Here is a 26,357-nt window from a genome sequence, read left to right on the forward strand (position 1 = left end):
CCCCAATATGGGCTTCGGCGGCGTTCTTTTGCGCGCTTCCAACCTCTCCATCCGTGTTCTCCAATTCCTCGCCGCAGCTGTCATTCTCGGCATCTTTTCCTACTTTCTTGCTGTCCTTTCTCGACATGACCAGGATATCCCGCGCTGGATGAAAGCCGTCGAGGGTCTGTCCGGCGCTGCGACCCTCTATGGCATCCTCGGTATCCTATTCACTTGCTGCCTTGGCGGCGTCGCCTTCTTCGCCTTCCTCGCCATCGTCCTCGATGTCTGCTTCATCGGTGCTATGGTCGCCATTGCTATCATGACCCGTCATGGCACGCAAAGCTGCTCTGGTCGCGTGACCACCCCTCTCGGGTCTGGTAATAGCAGTGATGACTCACCGTCAGGGACAAGCTATGGCTACGCCTGCGAACTGGAGAAAGCCTCCTTTGCGGTGTCCATTATTGGGATGTAGGTTCCTTCCTTCACCTACCCAGACCCTTCCTTCCTTGGCCGATCTTAAGGGCAACTAATGTAAAACTTTATGTGATGCTAACAGCCCGTGTACAGCGTCTTCTTCCTGATCTCAATTCTTCTTCAAGTCCTCTACGCCCGATATCACAAGCGCGAGAAGCGCTTTGGCCCCTCCCCCGCAAACGGCTACACCTCCGGCACTACCCGGGGCTTCGCTTTCTGGAGAAGAAACAAGAACAACCCCGACACTGCTAGTGCTGATGACATGCTGCCTTCGCATCCATTGCCCAGGGATGTGGAGCTTGGTGCGAACGGCACAACGGCAGCAGAGAAGGAAGATGGCTTGAATGGTACCAATGTCGGCGCTACTACCGGCAGTGGTGGATATATGCCGTGGAGAAGCAATGTGAATGGTGGTACTACCACTGCGGGACAGACTGGGACTTACGGATATGGAAATTCGGCATATACGGGGAATTATTAAAGGGTGAGATGCAAGGGGTGCTAGGAGGTATGTGGTATGTACAGACATACCAGGCATGACACAGAGGGGTGTGATGACCTCCCCCAAATGTGGCAGTCGCGGAGAAAGTGACGAATAATGAATTGACTCGACTAAAAGATACCATGGTTTTTTTTTTTGGGTTGCTGGATGGAGTGGTTTGATATTGCAAAGTACATACTGTTTTGGTTCATATTTGTGATAAACACTACAAAGGATTTGGCTATAGCTGTGGGTACTGAATCTGTTGCACCTGACAATAGATGTAATAATCGTTAAACCTGTGCCATGTGATATGACCTCGTAAAGAACATGTATGACTCTTCAATGTGCTACGGAGTAGAGCTCTGCTTATCTCCACCTGTCAAATGACTCTCATCGATCCAGACCCTGACTCAGTTGACGGCCTCAAGGAACAGGCAGAGCAAGATCCTGACTAAGAGTGGTTGAAACCGAGACTAACCCGATTAGGCACGCGCGACTGCAGGAACCAGCGCCGAAGCGGGACTAGCGCCGATCGCGTTTGGCCATCGGGGCTCTCGCTCTTCCTCTTGCATCATCTCGACGCCTTCATCTGTCCATTCGAACATCCCTTCCCACCCTGCACTCAGCAGGATGATGCGTCGTGGTCACTGTTCCTAGTTTCTGCTTTGTTTTCTGACAGTACGAGTCTGAAACCTTCTGCTGGATGTCTTTGTGGATCTTGCTGCCCAGGCAGAGGTTCCATTACGCTCTCCTTCCAGTCCAATATGCCGGCCACTACCATGGCCCCCCGAATTCTGGCTCCCAGCTCGGCCAGGTTCGCCACCCAATTTCCATACGAATGATCTCTAAGCTCGCAGTGGCGAACCAACTCAATTTTGTTGCGCCAATCCACATTTCCTGTCCCTCTTTAGCTACGGTGTGTCGCAGACATATATCCAGTCGTGTTATCACACATCCCTGTCGATCGTCTAGGCCCGTGACGGCATCTGCTCAAACCTTCGTCTCCCCAAGGTTACTTCCAGCAGTTTCACGCGCTGCCTCCAACGACACCCTGCCCACAATGGCAGATGATGAAGTCATGCGAAATGGGGTTGATGGCAGTCCCAACAATGAGGTACAAAATGCCGATCCTAAAGGTACTCTGGATGCCAGTGACTTAGGAAAAGGTTCACCCATGGATCCAGAGTCAGACGAAGATGTACCAGTTGAGGCAGAGGAGCTTCAGGACGCTCTCACACGGGCGCCGCCGGTCAACAGCAGCTACCTACCCCTCCCTTGGAAGGGACGACTAGGTTATGTAAGTTTGCATCATCATTCTTTCAAACCAATCCTTATGCTGTATAGGCATGTCTGAATACGTATCTACGATATGCGACCCCGCCCGTTTTCTGCTCCCGGACTTGCCGCATTGCCTCCATCCTGGAAAACAGACATCCACTCTCGGATCCTTCGCAGCCCCCTCATCCGACCAAAAACCGTCCTGATCGTGATCAGCCCGCTGATGTCGCGCGCGGTCAGGCGTATGTTGAGGCTATAGGCCTCACCAATGCTCGCGATCTCGTCAAAATGCTGCGCTGGAATGACCGCTACGGAATCAAGTTCATGCGATTGAGCAGCGAGATGTTTCCATTTGCGAGCCACAAGGAGTACGGCTACAAGTTGGCTCCCTTTGCCTCTGAAGTACTGGCAGAAGCTGGTCGTGTCGTTGCCGAGCTCGGTCATCGCGTGAGCGTTCATCCCGGTCAATTCACGCAACTGGGCTCTCCTAAGGACGAAGTAGTGGAAAGCTCCATTCGAGATCTGGAATACCACTCGGAAATGCTCCAGTTGCTCCAGCTGCCACCTCAACAGGATAGGGATGCTGTTATGATTCTGCACATGGGCGGCGTCTTTGGTGACAAAGAAGCCACTCTTGACCGGTTTAGAGAGAATTATCGAGGCCTATCGCAGGACATCAAAAATCGGCTTGTCTTGGAGAACGACGATGTCAGCTGGTCGGTTCACGACCTCCTGCCCATTTGTGAAGAACTGAACATACCCCTGGTACTCGACTTCCACCACCACAATATCATCTTTGATTCGAGCCAGCTCCGCGAGGGCACACTGGACATCATGTCCTTGTTTGATCGGATCAAGGCGACATGGACCCGGAAGGGCATCACGCAGAAGATGCACTATTCTGAGCCAGAACCATCTGCCATCACAAACCGCCAACGTCGGAAGCATAGCCCCCGGGTCTCCACTCTTCCACCGTGCGATCCCACCATGGATCTGATGATCGAGGCCAAGGACAAGGAGCAAGCTGTTTTCGAATTGATGCGGACATTTAAGCTGCCGGGTCACGAACTTGTCAACGATATCATTCCTCACGTGCGTAATGACGAAAACAGGCCACATAAGCCGCCGAGGAAGACCAAGAAGAACGGGGGTTTTGTGGATCTGGAGGGACTGGTCCCACCTCCTCAGACTGTCCCTGAAGAAGAAGTGGGCATGGGTGGTCCGGAGGGACGGGTCTACTGGCCTCCTGGCATGGAGGAATGGCTTCGACCGAAGAAGATTGTTCGCACCAAAGCCATCCAGAGCCCTCGCCGCACTCCTTCCACGAAGAAAGTAGCGGTCGAAAATGGCGATTCTGTACCACAGGAAGAACCGGATGGAAGCGCGCTAGCTACGCCGGTGTCAAAGAAGAAGACACCTAATGTAAAGAAACCGGTCTCCAGGAAGCGGAAAGCTTCTCCGGCGACTACACCGTCAGCTTCAGATGAAGAAGCACCCGAAATCCCAGAGAGGCCGACTCTTAAGCGATCCCAGAGCAGTGGTGTTCGTCGAAGCCGACGAGCAAAGAAGGTGGACTACGCCGAAGATGAAGACTCGGTCTGATCAAAGAAAGTACCATTGCTCTTGGCTACAACTGCGCATTTCTGTGGGTACATTGGTCAATTCTCCTCGGCGACTGATCGTCCTATTCCAGCTCTGCTTTCTGAGACAGCGCATGCAATAGCAGAGCACTTCGACTGCCTCAGGTAGACCTCAGTATGGTCCTTGCATATGACGGCTTTCTGCCAGTGCTGGTTGGCTTAGACAGCCGTCGACACAGCTCGGTGACATATGCTCATATATAATACCTCTGTCGATAGACTAGTTGTATGTACACCTTGGGATATATAGATAGACGGGGTTTGGAATACTGCATGTTGGCTCGGGTTGCCTACTATCTGCATAATATGATGCGATCTGTGAATATATTGGCTGGATCGAAGCGAAGTAATCATGCTTCTGGCAAATGTCGACAGTGTCAGGACCTTTCCCTACTAGGTGCGTTTTTAATGACAGAGTCCCTGCCTGCCAGCTACACACCGGGCAGAAAACTAGATTTTGAGCCACTAGGCTCGACACGCATCCCTTACAAGCTTGCTTTCCCCAGCAGCTCCTTCCGCGGGATCTCCCCCAGGGTGCGGTCACGGATAGTGAAGCTAAACACAACGGAGTAGAACCCCAGCCAAACACACCGACTACCCATGAACCAGACAACGCCTTCAACTGGCAGCCACAACCCAACAAAACTCCGATAATATTCATTAGCACGCATAAATTATCCTATATGGTAAATCCATTCACGCATGAGATGTAAAGAAAAAGCAAAAAGAAATGGTCCCAGAGGGGCTCGAACCCTCGACTTTGACGTTATTAGCGTCACGCTCTAACCAACTGAGCTATGGGACCCGGTTGATGTAGGCTGCCTTATATTAGTGCTACATAAGATCCAGCTGTTACTGACAGCTCAGCAGACCCATTGCGGTGCGTGTCAATCACTCTTGCAGTAATTGATTCTAAGGGGATTCTTCAAAGAATCTAATAGTAAGCTCTTTACCTAGATGTTTGCTCTTTGTCTTGTTGACGTTCCACGGTGTGGCGAATATTGTCTAGTGCCAGCCTCAGCCTAGTAGTTTAGGTGGAATATATTTATATTACCGTACTGCCTTCGACGCTTGCATCTTGTTATGGTCACGGACTGCAATCGTAGACACGCCATAGTGGTTAACATCCAAGTTATCACTACCAGTGACCAATGAGCTGCCACGGCTTGAGACTCGAATTCAGTCCAGAATCAAAGGTACAATATCCTCACCAAAAATCGAATCGAAAGTCACCTTGCTCAATCTAATCTGAAAGAGAACGCACCATTCAAGCACACCTGCCAGCCTGTTTCCAGAGAAACAACGATAGCCATCTGTTAATCATGGGTGTATGCAACTGTACATGGAGCCCAGATAATCTGATGTCTGATTAATAAGGTTGGAAAATCATTAATTGCACATAACTTGAAATTCAACATCACAATCCTGCTTTCAGGTCATGAAGATAGATGCCGGAAATGACGGGCAGAGGGCCCAATGGTATCTCGATGATCATGTCACAGGACATGGCTACGTGTTATTGACACATCAAACGCTGGAGTTGTGAAAAGCAGAAAAATACGAAGGAAGAAGATAGGATAGAAACATGCAGCTAACTGGCTCAGCACTCGCAGCAGCCGATTATAACCGTTTCTATAATGTTATGTATATCACAACAAATCCATTTATGTTGCTTACATATAGGCTCTATGTTGCTTCGCGAGTTGTGATTTCTATGAAACTTGATACCAATCATAGGTCAGGATAGTGCTTCAGATAGTGAGGTACCTGAGAATATAGAAATGACAGTAGCAGGTTCGATCAGACCAGAGACTATGGAAGTAGATGTACGTCCAATAATACCCAGAAGAATTAGAATAACATAAAGGGTACTGAAGTAGACTGATCCTTGATAGACTAGTCGCACTTACCAAACCCCCTCCTTCTTTCCCTTCTTAGTACTCCAGAGCATGCAAACGCTCGCAGGATGTGACAACAAACCAAGGCTTGACCGATACTCAGCTGAGCTCCCTAAGATGTCTTCTCCCACTAAACAGGATATTTATATTGGGGGTCAGGGGGGTGTTTGGTTGTCAGAGGAATGGTGTAGTTGCATAAACCGAAGGAATGAATTAGGATGGACCGAGTGTGGATAAGGCTACTCCGAGTATTCATGTAATCGGCTATATCTAAGATATTTATCAAGATGGTAGTGGTAAGAGCACCAAGAGCAGACATGTAGCCAAAACATAGCCAGGGACTTCTGCCACCGCTTTAGGTAAATTTCTCGATAACATATCATGTCACCGCATTTGATCAATGGGGGACTGATGGGAAATTACCTGGAGAGAGAGAGGAGGGGTGAGAGCTAGATATGATTTGGAGACTATAGTAACTTATAAAATCAATTCTTCAATGCTGATGGTGGGTTGGTTGACTTCAAGTAGCGAGTGCCATGGGGTGGCCATGAGTTGCGAGATCTGCTGTCTTAAAAAAGAGCAGGTCAGAACCAAATGGCCTCCTTTAACACCCATACTACTGATTAGTGGTAGCCATTTCCCTAGATTTCTCGAAGCTGGAGGATACAAGTTCACCTAGTGCTGTCAAGCGATTTCTGAGACAAATGTCCAGAAGTATATCGCGATGAGTAACTAGTTATCTACTGTGATGACTCAGACTTAGTATTAGGTTTTCGACAAGCGAGCACGAACCGACTAGAAGTTAGGTACGATCACACCGTTTGGTGCTGGTACAAAGCAGGTAACTGGGAATTAGGTCAATGATAAGGCAGACATAGCATTCTTTTGATCCAATGAGCAGTAAGTATAGTAATCAGAGTAGTAAGCAGCGGCGCATACATAGCCATTCAAGCATATCAGACTTTTGGATGGTGCGACTGAATTCAGCCTCAAGCACATGGCGTACTCGCTCCATCTGCAGGCAGATCTGACACATGTGCTTGATACCTTGTGCAGCCGAGGTTCTTCAGCAGGAGACGATGCTAGGCCCTGACAAGGCAGGACAGGGTACAATGCACGAGCTCGACCATGGGGGCCACGTGGGAAAGCTAGGAAGAAGGCGAAATCGAGAAACGAGTGCGAAGAACGTGTGGGGGCCGCGGGGGGATCTGTCAGCCCTAACTTCCTAGTTCGGCATCTTGCGCTTAGCCACGCCGCCAGCAGGATATCGCGTCACCTTTTCGCCCCATGTTGAAACGTTTTGGCCCCAATCGGGCAAGCAGTGCCCCAGGGACCAGTGATTCCTCGGTTGCTAGGGAGATTCAGAGCTCGTTAGCGAGTGGCGGAGGCGACTAACGGTCAGTCCGGCTTCGATTTCCGACAGGACTGCCTCTGTACGTTTAATTCAGGCCAAGCGGCCATCTTAGTGGTGTGATCGCCTAACTGCGCAGAGAAGAAGATTTTTCATATGCACGCTAGATGGTCTTGCAAGGTCTGACGGCTCCATTGCTGCCATTTCTGGTAAAAGCTCCATCTCACGAAATGCGCAGCTTTCCCGGTAGCCTATGCCGAAAGCAGATAGAGACGATGATGGTGTCTTTCGCTTGACCAATTGCCCTCGACGAAAACCGCACGGCGATGAGAATATAGATCGATGGTGGCGGTGGAGAGAACCGTGCGCGCATCGTCAGGACATCCAGCGAAAAGATCAAGGGCCAGCCTCCTGACTGTAGAGCTATTGCGAGGAAGGAAAGCACACGAAAGCAGTTCCTATTTCCCAGAAGGTCAGTTCGTTTAGTAGTGCCATCTTCCTGGGAGATTCCAGATCCAAGAACTCGGCTTGCCCGGTCGCAGATGCCCGCTTACCCTCGTCCAGAAGAATCGTGTGGTTAGTGGGGGCCGATTGTTGTGCATCTCCCCACAGAGCAATGGAATCCTGGAAGTATGTCCTAGGATGAGGCTCCTTCCATCATCGGCAGTGAGCTACACCTAATATTAGCCCCTGATAGGCACTGTTACTCTAGAGTGCAATTTAAGTGATCGTGTATTCTTATCGATCGTAGGATAGTAACCAGTTTCTGGGCCAGAAGGTCTCTAGCACCGGTAGTGGAACTTCTAGAACGAATGCTCAAGGAGTTAGCCTATATTTATCGGCCAATTAAATTTCTCTTTGTACCTGCCAACACCGCAAAGCTTTGAAGCACAATGTTGTTGTGATGCGGAGATGAAACGGGTAACAGCACATAAAGAGCAGAAAGGTCATACGAGGTTGTAAGAGAATTGAAGAAGGGCATGAAAGACACTGCTGATGCCCTAGCGACCATGCAGGTCGATGCCGACCCCAATATCTTGCATATGCAAAACGCGGGGAAGCAGGGACCAACGACATCTGTATGCTGGTATTGTATGGGTGGCAGACAGGCGCATCAGAGATGACTGTGTAGACTAAGTAATTATAGGCCATATAGCCAGCTGTTGATGAGCTCCCCTCAACATTTATAGGGCTTACAGGTTGCATTTCATGGCCATGAGACAATTGTGACGGATTGAATCTTCTCGAATGAAGCCGAATTGATGCTCGGTAGACTGATGGAAGTGTCTGGTGGAAGCCATCCGTGAATCAAGGGGTTTTTGACAGCGTAAAGGAGTGTGGATGAGCCGATATTTAACCCGGTGGCTGCCACCATGTATCAGTAAGAGGGAAAAATAATGGGGATCCACTGGTACGGAGATTGCAGGAATGGGGATACATACTCTACACTGACTCGAGGTTTGAGTGTTGAGCAGGTGGGATCATGAAGCTCATCCACACCGAGAAGCCGTGGAGCCTAGAGCTACTGAAAAGCTTCTGGAAAATCCCCAACTGGCATAACCGTGCACTGTTTCACGACCGTGTCAAGTAGCAGGATGATAGAATCTTGTGGATGAAACTCGACACGAGGCATTCTGACTCCCTGATTGGCTTCAACCGTTGCAATCACGTGGGAGCCACGTGGGCTCGATCGCAACTGGAAAAAAGAGGAAAGCAAAGGCAGTTACATGCCATGAACTCTCGATTGCATTCCCAAGCTTCATGATCGCCATATACCACGCCCTCAGGCGTTGGGGAGGATCTAACGACCGTGACCCACGATGTCCCCGAATCCCCCGATCGCCTGTTTAGGTAGATCCCGAGTCCCGGGAGAAGCTGCTACTCAATCAATCACTCCATGACCAAAGCGTCTCCCATCTCCGGCCCTGGATCGACGGACGCGTCGGCACTTCATTTCCTTGGCGGTGACTGGTACAATTGTCCAATGATTCACAGTCGCAATATCTTGCACTCTCAAAACCCCTTCCGAATAGGGGCTAGACGCCGTTCCCACTTTTCTGGCAAGTGGTCCGGGTCTCAACTACAAAGTACGAAACTGCCAATGACCAGCTCCGTTAGGGAGTTCCTCCGTGGTTAGTGGCTCCCGCTACCTTAATTTTCTTTTATTATGCTTATAGCACTTCTCCTTAGCTGCCTAACTGCCAGAGGTCACACAATGAAAAAAGAGTCATAATATCAGGCCACTGCTTGGGCCACGTGCGGACGATGGAGCTTCGCTGATAAGCCCTGCACGGTTGGGGCCAAGGAGGAATCCTCATATGCTGACGCTCAGTTCGATTGCTTCTGTTGGCATCACTGATGCGCTCCAAAGCTTCGAATTTGCGCCAATAAGGACAAACGCCCCCCGTTTCTCCATCGTGCGCAACCCCCGATGGTCGGGGCGCAGTTCATTGAGACAGCTAATATCCGACAACGACTTAGCGCAGTTCAAAAGATTAGCTTGATTAAAACCAAATTGCGCCTCGATTGCAAGGCACTCAAAGTCTGACAGGCCGGGTGGAGATGGCCGCCAATGCGCCCCCACTTACCCTCAGCGTGGCCGGGAGAAACCCGGTGATCCTGTTTGCGACGCTAAGTAAATGCAGCCGTGCTGAATTCTAGAATCCACGCCATGCTGATGGAAGGATGGAAACCAGCCCCCAGAATCATGGTTGGATTACATCACTAGCCAGTGTTAGGGTCTACAGCCACGATCCTCGCATTGGCCGTTCTCGCTTTTCATTAACTGCCCGCTCCTGGCCCCTAAATCATGGATGGATGAAAACCCTGATGGGCCCCGGAGCCAGTTCGTCGTCTGTCCTGGGAATTGTTCCTCCCACGATGCCCCTGCGTGTACCGGACTCTCTGTAAAGCTGCGGATATGTCCAATCCCTTTGGTGAGCCGCCCAAGGGCCTTAATCTTGCGGAGAACAGCACGGGCAGAAATGATGCCGTTGTCGTTTGCATGTATACCCTGGCCTTTGTGACTATTGGATTTCGGTTGTTTTCCCGGATAAAGATCCAGCAGGCCAATATCGGGCTTGACGACTGGCTGATAGTAGGAGCATTGGTATGTTGCATCCTCTCTTGTGAGAACTATTATCCTAATCAAACTACAGTTATCAGGTACAGCCAACATGGCCTGTGCAATAGCCGGTTCGTAATTGCCCACACTGTTCAACCAATTAATGTACTGACATCAATCTTAGGGGGGCACTATGGTCTTGGGAAACATGTTTGGGTAGTCACCCTGGATGAAATCATTCACATGGTGCATGTAAGATACCCCTCGGTACCAGTCTTTTGAGGAATGTCGAAGCTCATGTCAATGCTTTAGATACTCTACGCCAACGTGCTCCTTTACATCCTCACCGTTCCCCTCATCAAAGTCTCCATCATACTCTCATATCGCCGACTTTTCGGTATGCAGTGGACCATGTGGGCTTGCATCGCCCTGTCCATCGGCTACTGGATAGGTTGCTCAGTCGCCTTTCTCTGCTCCTGCCAACCAATCTCATACTACTGGACGCAATACGAGAATCCCCTCGGCGGTTACGTCCGATATGATCTTTACCCTTTCTACATTGCTCACGCTGTCGTCAACATGGCCGGGGACCTTCTCATCCTTCTTGTTCCGATTCCGCTAGTCTGGCGCCTGAAATTACGAGTGGGACAGAAGATCCAGATCCTGAGCATCTTCCTTCTCGGTGGCTTGTAAGTCAACTATAACACACCCCTGCGGTCTTCCCAATTGCTTAAACTAATCGCCAACCGACGACAGTGTTTGCGTCGCCAGCGCCATCCGTATATATTACTTCACCTTCATCAACGACGTCGACGTCACCTGGAACCTGGGTAACGTTTTCATTTGGTCGAGTGTTGAGCCGTCCATCGGAATCGTCTGTGCCTGTCTCCCCGTCCTCCAACCCCTGTTCCGAACGATCATCAACCGCCGGAGCTTGCCAAACCGAACCACCACAAAAGGTGTCCGCTTCGCACCAGATATCATGAGCAAAATCCATGGCGAGGATCGGAGACAGACACGAGAAGATGAAGCCGTGTTAACGACAACCTCAGTTCACATCGAAATGGACGGTGTAGGCAAGGGGAGACTCAGCGACGAAGAAGAAGCCATGGGGTACGATTTAATGTCTATCAAGGTGCAGAAGGATTTTCAAATGGAGGAAGAGCATCGTCGATAAAATATATGGTGTTATGTTGCGGGCGTTTATGGGACATTTTTCTCCATTGGTTTCTCTCTCCCTTTGAATATGTTCGTTCAGCATATGGGCGGTTTTCTTTTCAAGCATGTACATACATAGACATACTTACCTCAAGGTATATACCCCTCCCTACTAGAGAGATAATACAATAATCTCCACAAAGACATGATGTTGCATCGCAGTTCGTAAATTTTACAGAGAACTGTGTATTGGTATCATTGCATATGACTGCTGGTAGGGTAAGTAGGGAATTAGAAACTGCTGAGCTGGCTGGTTTAGCATGTATGCATGGTCCGGCTCAGACATATCCATTTCTAATTGGTTTATTCTGGGAGATCTTACGATACTATTGATTTCATAACGCTAGCCATGACTGACTACTAACAAATATATGCAATGAAACCGAAATATAATCTTAAATATGAACAATAGCAAGTACTAAAACAAGAAAATATGATCTATATGCAATGTCGCAGCAACAGAAATAAAACAAAACCACTGAAGTAAACCATATCATGCATACATATATCCCCTCTCCACCAAAAAATAGAACAAGAACAACACCACCATGCAATCTATATGACATCTATAAACCATTCTCGTTTCCTCAAAAATCAAATATCGTCGCTCATGCCAACATCCCCATAGTTCTCTCAATCTCTCCCGCAATTTCATCAACAAGCTTATGCACCTCTTCGACACTCATGACTCCCCCTTCAACTCGAACACCAAACCCGATAGAATCCGTCTTGGCATCTGGGCCAACATCAATGAATACATTTTCTGACGGCAGGAATTCCGTATCTAGTGCCGACACGGCAGTGACTTCTTCAGCCAAAGGCTGTTCGGGGATGAAGTCTGTAGGGACACCGATCCGCAACGGGGAGAAGAAGTCCTCAGTACCATCTGATGTGGACTTGGCATTCGAGGAGATAGTGTTCTGCGTCCAGAGGAGGTTCACCCAGGTGTTGAAGAGGGGTTTCTCGGGTGAGATCCACTGGAGGATGTTGCGGAGGGAACTTTGTTCGTAGGAGACGCGGTCCGCGAGAGAGGATTGAATAGCACGAACTTGAGTAAGAAGATCAGTGTCGATGGGGTTGGTGTCTGCATTAGGGATGGTGAATGGGTTAACGTTCAGACAGGGTCCGGAGAGGTTCTCGACGTTGTTGAAGGAGGCAGAGCGACCGGCTTGGTAGAGACCCATTGTTGGATTTTGGACGTTGGTGAGACGTGCGATGCAGCGGGCTATGGCGAAGAGGACGACGGTTTGTAGACTGACGTTGGAGGATCGGCATTTTGTCTCGAGTTGGGAGAGGTCCTTGACCTTTTCCCAGACTCCGATGAAGAGCTGGTCTGGGGTAGGCTGGGTTTCGGTGCGAGTGTTGCGGATGATGGTAGGAGAGGCGTCACCGAGAGTAGTGTTCCAGTATTGCTTTTCATCGAGGCTCTGGAGAGAGCGCATTGAGAAGTCGACGAATGCAGGGAAGTCAGTGTTAGCTACGGGGCGTTGGTCATTGTAGAGCTCTGCTAGCTCTTTAACGAAAAGTGGCATGGTCCATGCGTCATACGCGGCGTGGTTTATGAGGAGGAGAATACCATCTCTGTCGTTAGCTTTCAATAGACGAAGTCTGACGGGAGGCGTAAAAAGCGAGGATGGGTGGAGAGCCTCTTCTCTTGCTTGTGCTTGGGCTGCTTCAAAAAGAGGAGTAGAGGTCTCGATAACCTGGAATGTGCCCGCACCACGCATTGCCTGTTTGAGAACAATCTGTACTGCTTCCGACGAGGATATAGCTGCGAAGCAGGTGCGGAGGATAGGATGCCTTTGGCGGAGCTGGAACCAAGCTTCCTCAATTTTAGCACTGTCGATGCGCCCGGAGCAGGCATATGCCCAGGCAGGTTCGAGCAGATTCCGTCCAGATTTCAGCCAGCTGACTAAATGATAGAATTGGCCACCGAGACAAGGTAGAATGGCTTCGACAGAGTCCTTGCTGAGGTTGAGCTGTTGGAGCACAGTGGTTTCCACCTCGGTGTAATTTCTGATAAGTGAACCCCGAGGTTGGATTGCCTGTTCGGACAATGGCTGGATGCGTTGGCTGATCCCACGCAGGGTGTTCCCCTGAAGGATGTCGGCTACCCCAATTTTCAAACCCTTCGATCGGCAAATCGAAGCAATGCGGATAGCTGTGAGAGAGTCCAATCCGATATTGAAGATGCTAGTGTTTGGTTTGATGTTGTCCACAGAGATTCCAGCGATCTCAGCGAGCACAGACTGGATGATGGCCTCATGGGATGGTGCTTCGGATGATTCAACATTGGGGTCGAGCGACTGCTCAACAGACAGCTTTGTCGGTAACTCACCAAGTCCTTGTGGCACGATGGTAGCGCACCTAGTAGGATGCTCGATAATGTCACGGAACGCAATGGCGAATTCATCCATCAGTTGGTCAAGCGTTTCCTGGGAGATGTACCGGCCGTTGCAAGTTGCTTGTACCACAAGTCCATCGCAAGCATGATCGACCTCAACATTGAGCTTATATTCTGCCTGCGCGGCATAGTCATCTGCTTCATAAGGTGTCCAAATCTGTTGCTCTTCTATGATACTGCCAGCGAAGTCCGCACTCTTTTGGAAGACGAAAAGAGTATCGAAAAGCATGGATGATGTGCTGTTGTTAGCCTGCCTGAAAGAATTCTGCACAAGTCTGAGTGGCGCGTTCTGATGGCTCTGCGAATCAATTGTATGCTGTTGTAAGCGCTGGGCCATGGCCTTGTTACTCAGGAACTTGGGCTCGAAAGAGACCCTCTGAGCAACTGTATTGAACATTGGCCCGAGGGTTCGTTCGGCACCAGCAACAGGCAACGAGCGGCCTGCAAGGACTTGTCCAAAGACGACATCACGTTTTCCGACTACACCTGCTAGAACCTTCGCATAGGCCAGGAGAGATACGCTCTGCACGGTGACCTCCATTGCCTTGCAGGCATCCACTATGGCCGACAAGTCAAGGTCAACCCGGCATTCAGAAAGCAACATGCGGTCTGACGACTCAGGATGAGGAAGCTCAGGAAGTTCAGTGACTTCATATCCGAGTAGTCTTTCTGTCCAGAATTCGCAAGCTTTTTCTTGACCGCTTAGTAGATGCTGGACAGTCTCTGAGAACTGTGGTCTTATCGGAAGACTGCTTTCTTCATAGCACACGGCCAGGTCCTCAAACAGGAAGGGGATGGAAGAACCATCATACAGAGCATGATGCAGAACAACAACCAGTAATCTGCCTCCAGGCTGGTTGACTAGAGCAGACCGAATTGGTGGGACCTCGAAAGAAGCCTCTTCGCTGAAATCATAGAGAGAGTCGACTTCAGTCAGAACATCGGCCCCGGAAGGCAATGTGAGCTCCTCCCACTGGAAAGGAGGATTGGTGTGTACGGCGGCAATCCAGGAGGAACCAAGCTCAGCGATTAGGTGGAAGGATGTCCGCAGAATATCATTTGCATCGATGACTCTGAAAAGAGCCTCCTTCAGTCGGGTAGTATCGACCGAGTCTTTTAATCTGATAATGTGCGGGTGAGCGTACACCTTTCCGCTAGAAGCAATTGTCTGCGTAATCATTCCCGACTGCAGGGGCGTAGTTTCGAACATTGTAGAGATCGAATCATCCTCTGCAAGGAGTCGAACATTTTCGCCGTAGGTCTCAATAGGGATACCGGTAATTGTCTTCTCGTGCCCATTGGTACCGTTAACCGGGGTCTGAGAACGTGATTTCTGCTCCACATGCTGAGCCAACGCACCAACGCATGAGAAACGCATAATATCAGCAGAAGAAACCTGAAGCCCAGCTTCCCGTAGCTGACGCGCAAATTGAATTGCCGTGACCGAATCAACACCCAAACTCAAGAAAGAAGCGCCTTTAGTGACTTCCACCGAAGTCAATCCGCAAAAAGACATCGTGTATTCACGAATCGTGGTTTCCGCGGTGGACCATGTGGTGTTGTCCCACAGCACAGCAGGACGCGAACCAGATGCTGCTGAATGAGAGACATTGAAGTCGTCTAGCGAAAGACTTTGACCCGCTGCAATGCTCGAGAGCACTGCGTCCATCTTCTCGATCAATTCACTTCCATTGTATAGGGAGCCGAAAGCGGATGAAAAGAAGCAGTTGAGCTGAACAGTGTCCATGGAATGGTTGGCCTCGACCTCCACTGCCAACGGATACTCGGCAGGCATATTGCTCTCTAGTTCTTGCCACAGGCGGTGTTCTGGTGGCGCAGCAGTCCTAATATAAGAAAATAGACAGTCGAACAGGGGAGCTTCCGCATTAATCCATCTCTGTATATGCCTCAGGGGTGTGTGCTGGAAATCAAGCGACCCCACAGTAGACTTTTGGACATCCGCCACAACATCGTCAACTGTACTCAGGCTAGCGGTATTGAGACGACCAGGGACGGTAGTGATGCAAGGCAGAAGTACCGAGGAAGCTCCGGGAACCGACACGGCTCTACCGGACAGGACCAACCCATAGGTCACATCTGACACACCAACGGTATCAGCCAGCAAGAGTGCGAAAATCGCTTGCACCAAGGATGGTACAGTGGTCTGAAGAGCTGCAGAGCGGTGCTCCAGTTCAGAAAGCTTCACACCAAGGCTTCTATGTACGACAACCGGAGGCTCCATGGCATTGAAGTCAGTACGGAAAGTTGTCGGATGGCATCCTTCCAGATAGCGGACCCAGTGTTGCTTGGCCTTTTCTGAATCCTGACTATAAACGTATTCAACGAAAGCCGACGGCGAGCCTCTCTGAGGGATAGGTTGGTCTGCATAGCGTGCTGCCACATCCTCCATTAGCATCGTGAAAGATTCTCCATCATAGAGCGCATGATGAATGTTAATGAAGAGGGCAAGTGGTTCCTTGGTTTCCGAGGATTTGGCTATGAGGAACCGCACTGGTGGGACAGTGGAGATGTTTGCAATGATTTCCTCAGAGATCTGCTTCTGTTGTGCCTTGTTATGCTCAATAGCTTCGTTCAGGCTCTCATACTCCTCTTCCTTCCATGGAAACTGATGAGAATCGACCGTGTAGACCACTTGCACCATTTGCTTGTCCAAAGGAGCGAATAAAGTTCTCAGGATCTCGGTGTCATTTGAGACAGCTTGCCAGGCAGATTTTAACTTCTCACTATCGACACAGGCCTCGAGTTGAAGGGCAATGTGATTGACATAGAGTTGATCGCTTTCACTATTAATTGAGCGAGCAACTAAACCTTCCTGAAGTGGCAAGCAAGGCCTGACCGTGTCCACATCGGACGGGTTGACACCGGGCGACGGTTGTTGGCGGTATTGAGACTCAATGTTTTGAAAGGCTTGACGTGTCTGCGAGACAGCACTCTCTGCGTCCGAAGAACCCCTAGGTAAGCGTGCAAGCTGCTCAATGATCGGGTTGCTCATGACCATGGCTACCGTGACTTCATACCCAATTCTCCGGAGCTTAATCGTAAGCCCTATGGCACTTAGACTATCGAGGCCAACTTCGAAGATGTTCGTCATGGGTCTAACAATCGAAGGATCCGCCGAAACAACATCAAGGACTTCTTTGATCACAGCTTCTTCGTCGGCAGTCAAAGGTCGTTCAATAACGACGCCGTCCTTACTTGCCGAGCTGTTACCTTGAAGGACAGTAGGCAGAGGAAGGCTGGAGAAGAGGCCATGTAGCTCTTTGATGTTTGCCTTTCCTGACATCGGTGCCAAAGGTATATAAGTGATGGGGAGAATAAGCTCGGGAACCATGTAGCCCGGTAGCTTCCTCTTGCAAGAGTCTTGAAGTTCCTTGCCTAGCGTTGCGAAGTCGGACATAACGAAGGTGACATCTCCGCTCTTCACACGTTGACGGGCTTCCGACCGAGCGATGAACGAGATAAGTTGGACTCTTGAAAGACCAGGGTGTTTGGCCACGGTCGTGACAACATCAATGCCAACAGTCGACGAAGAGCGAAGCACCTCAGATACCTCACCGAGCTCTAGCCTTTGACCACGAATCTTGGTCTGGTCATCGCCACGCCCAAGATACTCGACCGAGTCGTCTGGCATCATGCGTCCCAAATCACCAGTCCGGTACATCTTTTCACCATTAGGTCCGGTGATGAAGCCAGTGGCATCTGGTCTGTTGAGATAGCCCCTTCCAACGAGGTCTCCAGAAAAGCATAGCTCGCCAGCCTGGCCTCTCAGAGCATAGTCAAGGGTACCAGGGACAAGGACATGAGACACACAGGCTGCTAGGGGAGGTCCGATATTGCGCAAGTTTGTGTCTTTTCCGACGGGAGCGAATGTGCAGCCGATGGTTACCTCTGTCGGGCCGTATGCGTTGATAAGCGCCATGTGTGGTGTTCCCGCCCAGGTGTCCAATACCTTCTGTGAAATCTTTTCTCCACCAACAGTCATGAATCTCAACTTGGGACATTGCTCTGGTACAATATTTGCTTGATCCAGAAGAGATGGCACCAGACTTGCATGAGTGATATCCCACTTGGACAAGGTTATCCCCAGGTCATCCAAAATCATCATCCTAGGAGCTGTAACAGTAGCCATCCCATGGCGCCATGGGAAGAGCATTTCCAACAGATGGGGATCAAAAGCTCGACTGGCCTGCGCGAGATATCTTCCAGTGCCGCCCAGATCATACGTAGCGGGGGCATACCGGCCTGTGAACACCGAGATCGACTCGATGAAAGATGAAAGGTTGCCTCGGGTCACCATCACACCCTTCGGTTTCCCTGTCGAGCCTGAGGTAAATAAAAGATATGCCAGATCGTTGGGATCGGAGTTATAGTCTTGATCTTCTGTTGACATAGTGGCAAGTGAGCCCAAGAGCTCCGGGTTGTCGATAGTTATCACGCGACATCCCTCGGGGGTACTTTGGAGCGTGCTCACGAACGCCGTTTCGGTGAAAACAACAGGACAATCACTATCCTTGATGAGAAAAGCTTTGCGATCCTCCGGAAGGTTTTCTTCGATTGGAAGGTAAGCATTTCCTGACTTGAAGATACCGATTATGATGGGATAAGAGGGCAGGTTTCGCCCAATGCAGACTCCGATCATCCTGTTCTTATGACCAAGAGATGCCAGGTAGGCCGCAACACGGTTTGCTTCAGAGTTTAATGTACCGAAGGTCATAGCTTCCTTCACAATCCCGTTTGAGGAAATTTCACTGGCTACCTCAACGGCTGTCCATTCAGGGTGCTTCTTCGCATACACCTCTAACCAGTGCGTAGGGCTCAGTCGAACAGACTTCACTACTTCTTCTCTGACAGGCTGATTCGATAGCGATCGTAATGGCGAAGGAAAGCGGTTGATTAGACTTGCAAGGGGCTGGTCTGGAGATGCGAGCATTGAACTGATAAGCCCGTCGATCTGACGAATGAATAGTGACAGCTGTGCCCGACACATTATGCTGCTGTCCGCAGTTGCCTCGAGGACTATAGAGCCATCCATATGTTGGAAAACGTTCATGGCCATGGGATGCTCAACATGCAGCCCGACCTCATCTTCGAGTTCGCGCCAAATGCTAGGCTGAGTGACGTTTGCACCCTCTTCTTTCGCAACATGGAAGTTGAACACCGCCGGATATAAGGCCTCACCCCTGGGTCTCTTGAGAATCTTTCGGACCTCGCGAGCATGGATATGGCGATACTTCCAGGAATGAACAGAGATGCGATGCTGCTCGGTAAGTAGCTCACGAGTGTTTCCCGTTGGATGGAACGGAATAGGTACAACGGAGATGAGGGGTCCAATGCAGTCTTCAAGGTCAGCATGCAGGACTCTGTCAGAGAGAGTCTCAGCAAAGACTGTTGCTGGAAGACCAAGATAAGCCAGCGAAACAAAGGCCCATGCGGCTCGGATAATCGAGGCAATGGATGAGACCCCAAGTTGGGCTGCAAACGACTGCAGGTTGCCAACAGGCTCCGTTAAAGGCGACTCTTCTGTAATCAAGATATGCTTGGGGACTTCGCCTGGCTGCAACCTCTTCCCAGTGAGATCGGGCCACACTGGCGCATCAAGCTCTGCAAATTTCTTGAGTTCGGTTTTCCAAAAGCTTCTGGTCTCCTTGCTCCGATTTTCTCCTGGTAGAACGATCGAGAGCGCATCACTGAGTTGATGTCTCTGAGGAGGTTTATAAGCATAAGCTGATCGCACATCATCCATTATAAGTCCCAGGGAAGGTTCGTCATGAATCGAATGATGGAGGGTGAGGATCATGAGCTGCCTTTTGCCTGTGTCGAATACTGTAACGGCCCATGGGGGATATTTGAAATAGTTCTTCTGGTGTTTGGTCATGATCTCCTCAATCCGATTTTCGCGATGCTCCACCAGGTCCTGCTCTGAACAGTTGATGTATTCCCAATCGACATCTGGTAGTGTGTAAATGATTTGCAATATAGAAAAGTCAAGTTTTCCTTGCGATCGGCTTTTCCCGTCATCGACCTCCGCAACAGGGATAAAGCCAGTTCTCAGAGCCTCCACCTTCTGGCTCGTTGCAAGCCAAGCCTGTTTCATTCGCGTCGCATCCACCGAGCTGTCAAGCAGGAAGAAATGATTACTCCAATATCTGTTGTATGTACCCATTGTCTCACTAAGAAGACTTTCCTGGATCGTGGTCGCGCGCACAGTTATGAATCCCTCCGGTACTTTGCTAACTGTGGCTGTGTGCCAGGTGTCATGGAATGCCCTAACGTCGAACGTTTCGTAGGTGGGCTTCTCCACTACAGTAGATGAGGAGGCCAGTTGGACAAGATCCTGGACAGTCACACAATTTAGGACCTCCACAACAGACAATTGATGACCGGCCTCCTTGAGTCTGGAGGCAAGCCGGATTGCGCGAATAGAGTCGATACCCAGACTCCCCAGGCGGCTGGACTTCGTGATAATTGACTGGGAGATATTGGCCAAGGTAGAAATCATTTCTACTACCCGGTGTGTTATGGTCGCGGTGTGCTGGTCCTGGGAGTCCGCTGCAGAAGATTTGATTTCTGGATTCATCTCTTTCTCCCAACTATCGATATCCACACCGGCATAGGCAGCTTCCAAGGCCCTGCGATCTGTCTTGGCGGATGATGTTCTCGGGATGTGCGAGACCACAAGGTATACAGACGGTATCATGTGGTCAGGTAGAACGCTTTGTGCTTTCTCGCTGGCAGCACGGGCAATCTCAAGCGCCGCCTTATCGATCATCAAGAGCTGCTCGTCTTCGGTGCGTGTAGCTTTCGGAGCAGAGAGAAAGGCGACCACAACCTTATTAGGCCGGTCTGGGCGGTTGAGAATAAGCGTCTCAATATTCTCAACCAGAGGATGGCACTCGCCGAGCGAGAAGCTGATCTCGCTCAGCTCCACTCTGATACCTCCCAGTTTGACCAGGTCATCAACACGATTGATGTACTCCAGGGATCCGTCAGCAAGCATGCGAACCAAATCTCCAGTGTAGTACACCATCTGACCAACCTCTTCGTTCCAGACATACTTGGCCTTGGTGACATCCTCTTGATTCAGATAACCAGGAGAAAGTTGTGGTCCGCCCAGCGCCAGCTCGCCTATAGCATTCTTCATGATGAGCCGCTGCTTGTTTGTTACAAACACAGACACAGTATCCATCGGCCAGCCAATGTTCGCGCTCTTGATGTTTTTGTGTTCGTTACCAAACTCCCTGATCGTGGAAACCACTGTCACTTCGGCGGGCCCGTAAGTATTGAATGCTCTCATATCGGTACCCCAGTCATCGGCCACAGGTTGCGTCAGCTTCTCACCGATCATAGTGATTACTTGAAGTGTCGGGCATGATTTTCGGGAGACACCTGCCGAGAAGGCTGGAGTCAGGTGTGCGTGTGTGGCATTCGTGATGTTCGCAAGCTTTGAGAACGAACCAAGCATGATCTCTCTCGATGCAGAGATAAGAACGCCCCCCACACCCCAGGTGTAGAAGATGTCCTGGATCGAAACGTCGAAGGTGTACTGTGAAAACTGCAAGCAACGTACCCCGCCAGCTACATCAGTAGGGATATCCTTCTGAAGTGATCTCATACTCGAGACAGCCGAAGAATGCTTGATCGGGACACCTTTCGGTGCTCCTGTTGTACCGCTCGTCCAGATGAGATACGCCATGCCATCAGGAGTAGCCCGGTCCCTAGACGCACCCCGTACTACTCCGTTCGCATAGATGGGTTCGTCGATGGTGAATTTGCCCACGTCAATTGTCTCGACACCAATGGGAATTGAACCATCTGGCTGCTCTCCATCTACACTAGAGACCAGAAGGATTGTTGAACCGGTCCGTGCAATGAGGTCGTGGCGACGTTGTGCAGGAGAGAGCGTATCAATCGGGCACCAAGCACCACCAGCTTTGAGAATGCCAAGGATGGCAACATACAAGGCCGGGCTCTTCTCGATACAAATAGGTATCGGCGAGTTTGCCACTCGTGCGCCAGTTTGAAGCAGATGCTCTGCGAGTTTGTCGGCCAAAGCGTTGAGCCCGGCGTAGGACCACGTGATATTTCGTGGGTTGCTCTCGTCATCTAAGTCGTACTTGAAGATCAAGGCAGGGTCTTCTGGATGGGACGCTGCATGCTCCTCGAACTGGGAATGAAGAAGTGCACCGTCTAGTACTTCGGGAGCGATAGACGGCTTGGAGTTGAAGCTCGACTTTAGCCCAGTCTCCGTATGAGATGGGGCATCTTGGAAGCTCTCATCGGGCTGCTCTAGTATGTAAGCGACAATGTCAGACATCTGCCAGAGCATCATTTCGGCGGAGTTACGATCAAGCAGAACGTCGTTGAAACTAGCCCGGAATGTCAGAGATGAATTAGCAGCGGGCCATATCTCAATCATAACAGCAAAATCGTTCGCCATGGCCGGATGGTCGACTGAGCTCCAGAGACCACTAACACTGGAGCCAGCGTTGAAGTCTTGGTAGGCGATGAGGGTATCGTATGGAAGCCGGCCATCCGCCGTTACTAGCGATCCTAGCCGAGGTTGTAGGTGAGATAGTGTCTGTGCATTAAAAGTTGTCAGATGGCGCGCGACCGAGCGGTTTGTCCACGACTTCTGGGAGTCTTGTTGGATTTGGCTCAGGGAAAGCCTGATCGGGACAGTGGTAAATGTCGGACCAACGCAGGTTTCTGAGTCCACGTCAAGCCTACCAGATACGACACTGCCCATAACTACGTCCTGAGCTGGAGTTCCAGTGTAAGCCAGGAGGACCGACCCCCAAGCAGCTTGGAGCACTGAAAGCGGTGTTGAACCGATGAGCTTAGATTCTCTTTTCAAGCGGTCGTAGCTTGTGCGAGCCGTGATTTCCACACATCCAGTCTTCTTTGTTGGTGGGGTACGGTAAGGCGTGACAGATGGGAACCAAACAGGAGAGTAGCTTTCCAGATGCTGCCCCCAGAATTTGGCGGTTGCTGCGTGGTCAGCCTGGAAATGATGCTTCACAAGATGCTCGAGAGAAACGCGCTGTGCTGGCGTGTTCCCTGAGTACACGGAAGACACGTCCTCGAGCAAGAGCTGTAATGATCCACCATCGAATATACCATGAAACATGCTCAAGATTATTCGAGTAGATGCCGGAGATGTTACCACTGATAACCTCCAAGGTGGTGTGCCTAGCTCAATTGACTCCTCTGCTTCTTGGAGGGCCTGCTGCAACACGTTTTCGTCTGAAGACTGCTTCGTGGAATGATAGGTATTCCACCTTGTCCCCGAGACTGCTGTGGGAGCGAGGATGCACTGAGCAAATGGTGCCATATCATCATCAAGCCAGCAGAAAACTGTCCGGAAGGAGTCGTAGCTTGCAATGACGGTTTCCCACGCAGCTTTGATACGATCTATGTCCACTCCCGGTTCGAGTGGTAAAACAGAATGATAGATGTATGAGCGAGTTGCAAAGGCTGCGTCAGATGAGCTGCGCAGGAAACTAGTCAATATGCCAGACTGTGTCGCGGTTGTTGGAAGCACCTTTTGGATCTTCTCAGGAGTCATGCCCAGTCTCTCAGCGCAAATTGTGTGATTACGATCTTGAAAGGCTGAAAGACTGTGTTGGAGGGTCTCATCCGAGCCATTGACCTGGGGGATACCGTTTGATTGACGTTGCTGAGCGACGGCGTTGACCAATGCTTTGGGGGTTCCAGACTGTAGAACGTCACCAACCGATAAACCTTCTATAGAATGGTCCCTAAGCTTCTGCAGAAGCCGCATTGCACCCAGACTATCGATACCCAGTGAATACAGGTCGGTCCCAGGCTTGATGGCAGAAACACTCTCATCCGTTGCCTCTGCAATGAGGCCAACTATAAGCTGCTGAATGGACAGCAAGTCTTCATCAATAAGGAAATTCCAGTCATCATGAATCCCATTCGTTTCCGCAGGCTTCAATTTGGGTGCAGGATATAGTCTGATATCGCCCCCCGAACCCTGCTGCAGCCTTGCAGTTACCGCTTTGCGATCGACTTTCCCGGCACTGGACCGAGGGAGAGCATCGAGAAAAACGTAAGCAGACGGACACATGTAAGAAGAGAGATGTTTCTCGGAATTCTGATGTGCCTCCCAGATAATATCCTCTCTCTCCGCTTCACTGCTGCCATTTGCAACGAGGCATGCGACGATCTGTTCACTTCCCTGGACATTAGCATCGCGTTTGGAAACCACGGCTACAACCTCGTTGGCACCGCGTACAGTCTCGAGGACTGATTCGATCTCGCCTAGTTCGAGTCGCCGACCGCTAATTTTGACTTGGTCAGACGTGATACGACCAAGGAATTCAATGATCTGGGAACCAGATTCGTCCCAAACCATCCGTGCCATGTCACCAGTCCGGTACAAGCGACCGAACTCGCCACTATCAACGAACGCCTTTGCAGTTTCTACCGGACGGTTGAGATAACCTTTGCTGAGCTGCGGGCCACCAATTGCTAGTTCACCGGCAAGACCAGCAGGAACCGCTCGAGGCTCACGGCTGTTGGGGTCGAGAACAAACATTGAACAGGTTGCTAGCGCTTGGCCAATTATGGAGCAGCGGAGGGAATGGCCAAATGGTGCCAGGTAAGTACAGGCAATCGTTGCTTCAGTCGGACCGTAGGTATTGACCAACATCCGCGAGGGCTCGGATACAGTAATCCCTCCATTTGTACCAGGTTTTGCGGAGAAGTTTTCGATGACGGTTCTATTAAGCTTTTCACCGATACACCAGAGGTATTGGAGCGTGGTTAGCCGTTCCGGCCGAAGAAGGGCAGCCAAGCTAGGCGTAGCCATCATCACAGTTGCTCTAGCTTCGTTGATGGTCGCTTCCAGGTCGGTTAGCGTCAAGCTGCGGTCGGCCGAGCAGAGAGTGGCACCGCAACCCAAGGTTACAAATATCTCCGCTAGGGAAGGGTCAAAGGTTGGAGCACAGAATTGAAACCAGCGGAAATCGTCAATTTCTTCTCCCGGAATAGGAACTTCTGTAGCATGAGCTTCAATGGAGCAGGCGGCAGCTAGGTGACTGATCTGAACACCCTTTGGCTTTCCAGTAGAGCCGCTGGTGAATAGGAGGTACGCAGTTTGGTCATGCTCGATGTCTAACTGTTCCAGAGGCTCGCCGTGCTCCGAGGACTCGGACTGACCATCACGCAAGCTCTTCCATCTTGAGACCTCCGCTACGTCAACCCAAACCTGCTTGATGGTTGAACCGGCGCTAGCATCGCACCATGGCCCAGAGACGGGCTCTGGGGTATTGCCAAGTATAATCGGACAGTCGATGTCTTCTAGGACATCACGAACCCGTTGTACCGGTGCATCCTGGGGTATCGGAGAGAAAGCGAAACCAGCCTTGAGAACGGCGAGATATGTAATGTAAAGTTCCGGACACGATGGCATGTAAACAGGGATGATGCGTCCATAGTCGGCGGCGTTCTTCGCCAACAAAAGGGCTCGAATATGTACAGCGAGGATAGTGGCTGCTTGATTAAGTGCGGCATAAGTAAGAAGGCTGTGTTCTGCCGCAGCCGTGGCAGAAGGCAAAGAATGAACAAAATCCAGCGCTATGGCATCAGGTTTTCGACGGGCCCAGCCCTCGAAAGCGACATGGAGAAGATATTGTTTGGAATGGCCAGACTCGGGAAAATCAACTTGGTCCGTCTCTCGCAAAGGGGGTATCATAAGGGGAGGAAAATTCAAGACTGAAAGATTGGGCGACGGAGCGTCAAAGGTAAGGAAAGTGGTTGAGTCTGCCAGTTGTGTGGCAAGAATTCTGAGTAGCTGATCCACTGCCGGCTCAGGTATAAGGCGTGTCGGATAGGCAAAACTGATTTCGAGGGTATCTTTCGTGGTGGTAGGTCGAATGAATGTCGTGAAGGCCTAGCAGCAGCACGTTAGTCAGATTGGGCAGCCTCCGCGTTCCTGCGCGGGCAGAACACTTACACTGTCTCGAACTCCAACAAGGGGTTGTTGCTCGCCATTTTCAGGACCGACATACAAGCCCAAGTCCAGAGAAAACTGTACCTCTCCCTCATCTGCGTGTTGTTCACTGTCTTCGCGGAAAACGCAACGTGGTTGTTGCCCCTCCTCCGCGGCCAGCACGGAAGCCGAAACGACCCCGCGCAACAGATCGGACTCGCTGGCGATGCTTGACTGACGCGACACGAAGAAGGCGACATCCTCCAAACCAGTTAGACGAGAGATAAAACGGGCGTAGCCTTCGATCAGGCTATTTGCGATGTCGCAGTAGTCGGAGCTGCAGGTAAGCTCGACGGATGGGCTGATCGCCGCCTTATCGGCCGCGGCTTTTCCCACAACATATTGATCGAGCGTGTCCAGGGCAGGAACTCTGGTGACAGGGACGACTGGAGCAGCCATAGTTGGGTGAATGCCATTCAAGTTGGGGAGGGAAGACTTGCTCGCGAAATTGGACGAGCACTCATACCCCTCAGTGGGCGGGAATGTGACTGTCATTGCTTTTAAGTGTATCACGAGCGGGGTCGTCA

General features: G+C 50.6%; 4 protein-coding genes and 1 non-coding gene across 5 annotated transcripts; 3 read left to right on the forward strand and 2 right to left on the reverse strand.

The window, feature by feature from the left end:
• Positions 1–7: 7 nt before the first annotated feature.
• An06g01260 (uncharacterized protein) lies at positions 8–937 on the forward strand (the record flags this gene model as incomplete). Its single annotated transcript, XM_001390912.3, has 2 exons — positions 8–450; positions 550–937. 2 exons carry the CDS (start codon positions 8–10, stop codon positions 935–937), a joined length of 831 nt encoding a protein of 276 aa, XP_001390949.1.
• Positions 938–2,000: 1,063 nt separating this feature from the next.
• On the forward strand, positions 2,001–3,820 carry An06g01270 (uncharacterized protein; the record flags this gene model as incomplete). Its single annotated transcript, XM_059748059.1, has 2 exons — positions 2,001–2,237; positions 2,285–3,820. 2 exons carry the CDS (start codon positions 2,001–2,003, stop codon positions 3,818–3,820), a joined length of 1,773 nt encoding a protein of 590 aa, XP_059600803.1.
• A 769-nt stretch (positions 3,821–4,589) lies between these two features.
• Positions 4,590–4,663, reverse strand: tRNA-Ile (AAT). The gene has a single exon. It is a non-coding gene; the product is annotated as a tRNA-Ile (tRNA).
• Positions 4,664–10,027: 5,364 nt separating this feature from the next.
• An06g01290 (uncharacterized protein) lies at positions 10,028–11,348 on the forward strand (the record flags this gene model as incomplete). Its single annotated transcript, XM_059748060.1, has 5 exons — positions 10,028–10,216; positions 10,266–10,302; positions 10,356–10,423; positions 10,577–10,860; positions 10,928–11,348. 5 exons carry the CDS (start codon positions 10,028–10,030, stop codon positions 11,346–11,348), a joined length of 999 nt encoding a protein of 332 aa, XP_059600804.1.
• A 649-nt stretch (positions 11,349–11,997) lies between these two features.
• On the reverse strand, positions 11,998–26,229 carry An06g01300 (uncharacterized protein; the record flags this gene model as incomplete). The annotated part of the gene is made up of 2 exons (XM_001390915.1): positions 11,998–25,731; positions 25,795–26,229. 2 exons carry the CDS (start codon positions 26,227–26,229, stop codon positions 11,998–12,000), a joined length of 14,169 nt encoding a protein of 4,722 aa, XP_001390952.1.
• Positions 26,230–26,357: the final 128 nt, after the last annotated feature.

This window comes from Aspergillus niger (assembly GCF_000002855.4).
Source record: "Aspergillus niger supercontig An06".
In the NCBI taxonomy this organism is placed as follows: domain Eukaryota; kingdom Fungi; phylum Ascomycota; class Eurotiomycetes; order Eurotiales; family Aspergillaceae; genus Aspergillus; species Aspergillus niger.